The following is a 9,167-nucleotide window of genomic DNA, read 5'->3' as shown; positions in this document are numbered from 1 at the left end:
AAATTAGCCATAAACTTAACATTTTGCCTGTATAATACATATACATCAACAACAACAAAGCGTTTATCCCAAATGTTTGGGGTCGGGTACATGAATCCTATTCTTTCATTCCATTATGTTATGGGTCATCTCATCCGTTAAGTTAAGTTAGTCATAATCATATCCTTCCTAACTGCTTCCAACCAAGACCTTTTTGGTCTACCTCTAGATCTCCTTGGTGTTTTTGTTCTTTCTTGTAGAATACATATACTGCAATTAAAAGCTCATGTCTCCTTCTAGATCAGACGGAAATCTTAAAGATTTAAGCTGGTTGAGTTTTTTATATCTAGGAATATTTTGATGGATGAAGGGAGCATAAGATGGAAAAAAGCTGATGAGTAACATATATAGATCTTCTATACATTCAACTACAGATCCATGTCTGGACATGAATGCATCTTCTGCCTTATGTTATTTCAGTATGAATTCTCAACTTGTCTAAGTTAGTGATGATTTTTTCTACACCGCAGAGAATAAATTTTGGTTCACTCCGGACTTTGCTGGCAATGGGTCTGATACGCAAGTGGGTCCATCTCCACGGGCATTCCATGTAGCTGTTGCTATTGACTGCCATATGTTTATTTTTGGTGGACGTGTTGGTAATAAGAGGTTTGAACATCTTTTTCCCATGTTTACTCCGTTTGGTATTGTACTTTGTTTGAGCCTTAAAACTAAATAGATTAATAACCTTTCCAGGTTGGGTGATTTTTGGATGCTCGATACTGGTAACTTCCATTTAAGCTTCTATAAATGATATGAAAATTATTTCCCTTATTTATTATATTGCACATGCTTGTATCACATACTGATCGCTTAAACCTTTTCCCCTCAAAGCACAATCAAACATAGAACATAGCTTGAAGCTGATGAGGCTGCAGGAAATACCTTGTGGCAAACTCTCGGCTATTGAAACTATAGGAAAGAATTTCACCAGTGGTTTAAGCTCATACAAGCAGGGAGTGAAACCGGTCAATAGTTAATTTGATAGTCCACTTATAGCGAGTTTCAGGGAAACTGGTTTCCATGACCTATCTTGTGTCAGAATTCCGTGATTATGCTTGCTTGCTGCTCCTTTTAACATCACGCTCTATGTTATTACTGGATCGGTAGCTTGGTCTAGTTCTGCCCTCCTAGTACTTGTTCAAACTGCTTGTTCCCTACCATCTGCTTGTGTTTCCATGATTATCTGCATATTCTTCTATTATATTTCTTGTTCAGCAAATATGTACTGCTTATCATCTATCTCTCATTCACTGTACACAATGAGCAAGATGCTTATTCATGTGTGTTATACATTTAAATCTAGCAATTGTGGTGCATGAAAGCAATTGTTTCAGTTTAAGAGTTGTTGAATATTCTACTCTAGATGATTTTCTCCGACACCCTTCTCTCTGAGGATTTTGATTCATGAACCTTTGAGAGTTTATATAATCAACTTTTACCGACTTGTAGCTGTAGTAAAGTGCACTGAACATTGAATACTATTTTCTGTGACAAACTCTGATTTAAGAGCCAGAAGGCTTCCAAAAATTATTGACTTTGTTATTGACAACTAACCTAATCCTACCCCTCTCTATATGCGCGAGACCTTTGGCTGTGCTAACCATGGTGAAAAGAGTCATAAAACGAAGACTGTCGGTTGGCTAGTAGGAGTTAGCCTTGTGCATCAAGTAGTTAAGGTTTACACAATGAGTAGGCAAACTTTTCAAATTTATTTTTGAAGCTTGACTTTTACTAAGTTTTTGGTGAAACTACTTTCTTTAACAATTCCATAATTATAATCATCCCATCATTTGGAAACATCATGTATACATGCTACAACTTAGTAGTTTCTTGTTTTTGCTCCTACTTATTGGTTGCCCCAACCCCTTATCTCTAACTTCTAGAACCTTTATTTAGTCTCTTGAAGAGCTTTGAATTCTGGCATCATACTCAATATACATGTTCAACTTGTTTTTATTATGAAGTTACTTGATGTACGACCCTGTGCTTGCTCATGTGTTTCATATTTCTGTACATGTTCAAATTGCAGTGTGCTTAGGTCCTCTTTTTTGTGAGATAATATGCACTTAAAATTGACCTATTCACACACTTGCACACATGCAAGCACACACAAACATACATATACAGCACAATCATTTCAGTGAGAACCATGGAAGTTTCTGTAGTAGGCAATTTTTTTTACTTTATTATGAAGTGTTAAATCATTAAATTTTCATAGTTCATTTTTGTATCTGCATATTTCCCTTCTTGTAACTTCAAATTGATAAATATATTAGATAGCTAATCCTGTTGTCTTTCACAGTCTGATAAAATAAATCCTCCATTGCACTTCTTTAGTTTTTGATCACGGAAGATTTTTTTATTTTTTTGCTGGATGTATGGTTGTTTCCATTTAACTTCTACTTGATATTCAGTGGGACCATGGTTTATTCTCTTTCAGATATTTGGCAGTGGTCGGAGCTAACCACCTATGGTGATTTGCCAACACCACGGGAATTTGCTGCTGCTTCAGCAATTGAAAACCGAAAAATCATTATGTAGGTATCAGTATTTTGGTTCATAGAAACTTTTCTCAGTGAAAGTTGTGGGTACAACTCTTCTTCTCAAATACATATATGCAGGTATGGTGGTTGGGATGGCAAAAAGTGGTTATCTGATGTGTATGTCTTGGACACAAGTAAATTTCTGAAACTTTTTATGTTTCTTTCACTTCTTTGATACATTGTTGTATTATCTTCCATGTTCGCACAAAGAGTTTCTAGAATATGTTATTATCTTAAACAGTGTCACTTGAGTGGATGGAGTTGTCTATTACTGGATCGGCGCCGCCTCCTAGATGTGGGCACACAGCTACCATGGTTGAAAAACGTTTGCTCATCTTTGGAGGCAGAGGTACAATTACAACATTCTCTGACTATTGTGTATCTTAGATTGGGACATTGACCAGCTGCTTTTATGTTTTGAAGTCTTATCTTTCTTTGTCATTTTTCTATTTCTTTATTTCTTTTTTGTAGAATTTATTTTTGGATGTTCCTTTTAGTTACCTACTTACCTATTTAAAGTTTTATGTGTGTCTAAGCATTTTTTACTATAAGGGTGCAATTTCCAGGAATTGAGTTTCTGGGTGTTTCAAGTTTTTGTTTAGAGTTTCATGTGCGAGAGTCAAAGCATTTGGCACTGTAAGGGGAGAAATTGCCAGTATTGAGGAAAATAACCAATAAACTGCTAATTTCACGTCTATTGTCCAGAGACTGACTTTAAATTCCATTTCTATTTGGTTGAGTGAGAGTTTTACTTGATGTCAGAGTATATGCAAATTTACAGCGTAAAGAAATAATCTACTGTCCTTTTCACTGTTCCCTTTCAGTTTTATCGCCCTGAAACTGCTTAATGTTTATGATACATTAATAAATAATTTCTTCCTGGAATTATTTTTTGTAACTGAGATGCAGTTGCTATATTGGATGATTCAATGAAGAATGCCCTGTAATCATAAATTACTTTTTACGCAGTTAAATGTGTCCCCAGAGAATGTTCATGTCTATAGAGACTTAAATGACTTTATTGTATCTCAACTCTCACAGGGGGTAGCGGACCTATAATGGGCGATCTTTGGGCTTTGAAAGGCCTGTTTGAAGAAGGTAATGTTTAAATTTCCTACTTCTCATTTAATGACAAAATATGCACAGACATTTAATTTCAGTTTTCTGTATGACAAAATATGCACTACAGTTAACATTGCAGGACCACATCAGAGCATGACAGGAAATAGGATATGAATATGTTGTGGATAGAGTCACATGTTGGAACTTGTTTGTCTGTATGTCCCATTTGTAAGGATATAATGGTTAAAAGAATAATTAGTCATCTGGCATAAAAGGGTTTATGGATCATATCTTTCTACGAATTTATAAATTATGATCAATCTTTGCAAGAGCAGTATGAAAATTTCACTGGGGAAGTGGACAAATTATATAAATGCACCGTTAAGTCAAATGGGATTCTGAATCGACCATTCCAGTAGATTTTAATTTCTTAGACTCAGAGGCATCTCTTATACGTCGTCAATATTTGCTGGATATACTATAAATTTTGGATAAAGTATAGGAGTATTTGGCTGTATATATAAAATATCTGAGTATCCAAGTACTGGATGCAGATATTTCATTAAGCTTGGTATAAATGTATGTGATAATGATAAAATCTCTCATTGCTCTTATATTTGCAAATGTATTTGATAAATTTATGTTTGTTTAAGGTGATTCACTAACAGGAAGATCAACTATAATACAATACATCAACCTCATAGGCAGCTTATAGATGGTGTGATCGCGGTAATCTTTCATCAGTTTTGTTCAACTAAACTAATGATATTTTTATGCATAATAATTGAGTGATGTTTTTTGGGGTTTACGATGAACGGTTCTTACGTTATGTCTCTAGATTTTCTTGCTGGCATCCGGGTTCAGCCCCGGGTTTTAGAAGTATAAATTTTATTTGGGTATAGATCTGCATATCCATATGAACCGCATATGATCAACTGGAATCTAGAAGCTGATGCAATCAGATGTTCAACTATCTACATTTAGCTGAGGTACCCCTTGGACCTAATGGATGTGTTGCTTCATGTATTATATCCACATGAGACTGGGCATTTGACAAGGATTTTTCAAGCATTTATGCATCATAGATTGCATGTCAAATTCACCATAGATGTTCATTGCTAACCAATATCTTGCATATCTTAGTATGAGTATGGGAGAAAAGAAAATTATTCAAAGGGTTCCACGCCTAAAACTGGACTATCTTAAAACTTAATTAAGAAGTTGCTTGAGTTCATTTCTAGATCATATCTTGCATGTGTTATAGTGTGAGTATGGGAGAAAAGAAAATTATTTGAAGGGTTCCATACCTAAAACTAGACTATCTTAAAACTTATTTACTTTGTATATGCTATAACTCGTATTGTCAGAATCTCTTTGCTGTTGGTTTAATTTGTATCCAGTGTCTTATTAATCACCTTCCATCTTTATTTGCAGATAATGAGACACCAGGATGGACTCTCTTGAAGCTTCCAGGACAAGCTCCATCTCCTCGCTGTGGCCATACAGTGACTTCGGGGGGACACTATGTAAAGCCCTCTCAAACAACCTTTGTTTTTCCCCCCTTTTTAATCATCATTCTAGTTTGTCTGTTTTCTGCATTTACGATTATGCACCAATGTGAAAGCTGCCTTTGTGTGTAGATGTGCGAGCAGCATCAAGGGCTTCTAAGATGAAATACTGTTTTTGTAACTTAGATGCAGGCAATGTAAAGTTTTCCAAGTCCTTAGGGCACACTAAGCAATCAGTGGAGCTAGTTGTTTACTTCGATTTTCTTTGCATGTAGAGATTTATGTTTATAACTCCTTGGAAACGTTCTGGAAATAGCTTTTAGCCGTGTAACAGAGACAGTGAGATTCGTTTCTTCATGTTTATATATTGGCAAAACTTGTTTATCTACAAAATTAACTCCTTGGAAACGTTCTGGAAATAGCTTATAATCTGTATGTTGCAAGATTTTTTTATGCAGTCAAGGATAGAATGGATTGTCGAATTATCAAATAAAAACAAAAGGAGGCGACTTCATTGCAATTGCAGAAATGAATATGATTGTTCATTGACATTTCAGTTGTTCTTCATTTATCTTTTGCTGAATCAGTTTTTGGTTCTTAATGTTACTGTTTTTGTAGGGTACAATAAATAAATTCGTTTGAATCAGGATCCCTTTTCTGCCATATGATGTTCATATAATTCGATTATCTCATATCTTTGAGGTTCTGGAAGTGATATTATTATTATGTATCAATAAGAAAACCCTGATTCTGTAAGACTTTTGGAGTAACATTGCTGCACTGCAATTTGAGTAACTAATTTTTCTTATTAATTAGTTTCACATTGGAATTAATTGCAATATTGATAAAGTACCTCTTATATTTAATTGTTGGAGAGTTGATGGTGGAGTCAATGTCACCGACCTTTTCATTTCCATCATGCTGCTTCCTTTAATTTTTGGGGATGGTAAGGTTAAGTAAGCAACTGTTTTGCTAAATTTATCTGTGTGTTTTTTCAGCTTTTATTGTTTGGTGGGCATGGAACTGGAGGTTGGCTGAGCCGGTATGACATCTACCACAATGATTGCATTGTTTTGGATAGAGGTAAATCTTGCATAAATGGCCAGATGTGAAGTTAATAAAACACGAAACACAAAAAGTTCATGATTCCGTTTTCCCAGCATAATATAAAAATAAAGGGAGTTATAAAGCTACTATGTCATGCCAAGGATCTTTTTCCTCATACTGCATGACTAAGAATTATGCATTTTGAATATTTTAATTCTTTCCCTCGGGATGCTAATGATTCATTATATTTTGTTTCATGGTAATCACATATTTCCTCTTCAAGTTAAATTCATGTTTATTTATTTTATTATCGTTAGGAGTCATGCTTGGATTTTGGTATATGATATCTGGTGCTTCGTTACGGCTTAATTTAATTATTGGTTTCGTTATTCGAGACTAGTTTCCCCTACTTCTCATGATCATATTGCTGCTAAGTTCTTTTTACTGGAATTTTTTTTTTTCTTTTCTTTTTATGTTTATTTACTTGAATGTGCTTCTCTTTTGCTCATCCTGATTCTATACCTTTGCTTAGAAACATCTTTTAATTTGTAATGTTGGAGATCATATGAATGGCATATTATGTGTTGATTACTACCAATGTATTCTGTTAACCATTCAAACGTTTAAATATAATGTGTGCTAGAGACAAAGTTCTAATATTTGATTACACCTTGGTGTCTTCAGTCTCTGTTCAGTGGAAACGCTTGCCTACAAGCAATGAATCTCCTCCACCTCGTGCATATCATTCCATGACTTGCATTGGTGCACGCTACCTTCTATTTGGAGGATTTGATGGGAAATCCACATTTGGTGATTTATGGTGGCTTGTACCAGAGGGTATGAAATCAATGTTTTAATGTCAGTGAAAGGATGTCAACTGAATGTCTCAGCTTTCTTAAGGTGTACAATTTCATCAAGATATATGTACATCCCTGAGTGTTAGCACGTCTTATTTTAATTATTTGACAGATGACCCGATAGCAAAGCGGTCAATTCCTCAACATATTCTTCCTGAAAGCAAACCTGTCACAGTTTCAGTCTCCCAGTCTAGCTTACAGGTGATGCGAGATTGTCAAACCTCCAATTTTGATTTATTTACCCTACTTATAAGTAATTCTTTCGTTAGTTATCATAATAGATTATTTTCATGTCCATTACCTTGGAAACTAATAACTGAAGGGAGAGTGTTGTTGGTTAATGCTACTGATCTTATATTAACTGGGTAAATATATTTCATTGCAGGACAGTCAACTAGAACAGTCTCCAATTTTAGAGCTGCAGAAAAGATTAGGAGTTTCAATATCTTCTCCTAAAGCTCATATTGATCTTAGTGATGATATAGATGATAAAGAACTCCTTGAATTATCATCAAGATTGACTGGAGAATCACTACCTACGAGGGATCAAGTTGCCTGCATTCAGGTATGTCAATATCGGGGTTATTCTTTCTTTTCTCTATTTATCAGGTTTTCTATTCAATTATGTTCTTCACTTGGGGAAATGCAGAGACTGCGTGAGCACTGGAAAAACTCGTCAGCAACTTCAGTACAGCTTCGTGAGCTTGGACCACTACTTCGAGACTATCAGCGTCTCATAGTTAACTATCATGTGTAAGCATACTTTTCCCAATTGCTTTCTATTAGATAAAGGAATGCCAATTTTAACTGTCAATTCAATATCAATTCCATCAGACAAACTTGAACCACAGTTTCAGTTGTCCATAATCCTACATGTAGTGCAGATGATATTTTGAATTGTTATGCTGTTTGTTATTAGTGAACATACAAGTCCTTATACTATTTTGAAATCTATGTTCATAACTCTTTTACTCTCGTACAGTGTTACCTGCAATTTTTCTATGGTCTTTAGCTTGTTACTTTTTGAATATAACAACTTGTGTTCGTCATGATCTTTTGGCAATTTCAAGATGAGCAGAGTATCATAAATATATAGAACCAATCTTTACAGTTCAAATGGCATTTGCAACTTATGATATTATCTTGATCAATTTTCTAACCTCTTTATTCGCAACTATGACAGAAAGAATATTGCTTCCAGTTCACCCTCTACCGCACAAAATCTTGGACAAAGCGTTCACCGGTTTTTTCATTTGAAAAGGGCTTCACAGGTATGGATGAGTGTTTCAATCCATCGATGCCACATATTTCTCATAAGATCATCTGCAATTCTCAATTCATACGATTATATCAGGAACGGCATGGATTCTACTGTTAGTGCCTGTACGTCTCTAGAACATGTGTTCGTTGAACAGGGTAAAGTCATTGAAAATTCCAAAATTAAAAGAGAGAGAGTGCTTATCTGTTCAGTTAGCATGCCGATGTGTATGATTATAGGAAGAGACATGTCTTGGGTCACATATTGTAGGCGAAAAAAATTTACTTAGTATCATCTGTTGCCAATCAAAGTAGGGTCTTCTATGGAACATAATCTTGGTATATACTGTATAACAAGCAAGTCCTTTTTTTTCTTTTTCCCAACTTTCGATATAATCTATGGTTGGTTGGGGAAGCGGAAAATATTTTCCCCTGGGAATTAAGAAATGAACTAATTATTTCTCTTACTATCAGATTTATGCTGAGAGGAGGGTGAATATTTTCAGTTAGCTATAGGGAATTGCATTTATTCTCCGAATTAAGCCAAACTAAAGTTATCGACATGTTTTCTTTCAGTTGCGCATGGATGACATCCCAGAGCTGCTGAAGGAGTACCAGCAGCTCGTCTCAAGCTCAACCTGAAGAAGATCATACAGGGTTATCGATATAAAATTCTGCTGTTGTCACACCAAAATATGATGCTTTGTGTCCTTTTAAAGACGTTTTAAGAAAAAATTAATGTAATGTTTCTCTGCAATGAGTCAGCTAGTTCACATCTCATTTCTGTATAGCATTAGATTTGAGGGTCGGGAGGCAAATAAAGATGTAGGAACTAATTTGTTACTCTCTCT

General features: G+C 35.1%; 1 protein-coding gene across 1 annotated transcript in view; it reads left to right on the top strand.

Annotated features, from left to right (window-relative positions):
• The window catches only part of LOC109825829 (rho GTPase-activating protein gacHH), a 10,405-nt gene extending 1,243 nt beyond the window's left edge, over window positions 1–9,162 (top strand). Inside the window, exons 3-16 of the mRNA XM_020392738.1 lie at window positions 510–648; window positions 736–764; window positions 2,483–2,579; window positions 2,664–2,719; window positions 2,827–2,934; window positions 3,627–3,683; window positions 5,082–5,173; window positions 6,154–6,238; window positions 6,887–7,039; window positions 7,172–7,260; window positions 7,445–7,624; window positions 7,709–7,812; window positions 8,243–8,330; window positions 8,893–9,162. Of these exons, the coding sequence (XP_020248327.1) occupies window positions 510–648; window positions 736–764; window positions 2,483–2,579; window positions 2,664–2,719; window positions 2,827–2,934; window positions 3,627–3,683; window positions 5,082–5,173; window positions 6,154–6,238; window positions 6,887–7,039; window positions 7,172–7,260; window positions 7,445–7,624; window positions 7,709–7,812; window positions 8,243–8,330; window positions 8,893–8,958 (1,343 nt within the window). The 3' untranslated portion in view covers window positions 8,959–9,162. The remainder of the gene's footprint in view (window positions 1–509; window positions 649–735; window positions 765–2,482; window positions 2,580–2,663; window positions 2,720–2,826; window positions 2,935–3,626; window positions 3,684–5,081; window positions 5,174–6,153; window positions 6,239–6,886; window positions 7,040–7,171; window positions 7,261–7,444; window positions 7,625–7,708; window positions 7,813–8,242; window positions 8,331–8,892) is intronic.

Source organism: Asparagus officinalis, chromosome 10 (assembly GCF_001876935.1).
Source record: "Asparagus officinalis chromosome 10, Aspof.V1, whole genome shotgun sequence".
Classification (NCBI taxonomy): Eukaryota; Viridiplantae; Streptophyta; class Magnoliopsida; order Asparagales; family Asparagaceae; genus Asparagus; species Asparagus officinalis.
The sequence above is the reverse complement of the archived record's forward strand: the minus strand, read 5'-3'. Positions and strand labels throughout refer to the sequence as shown.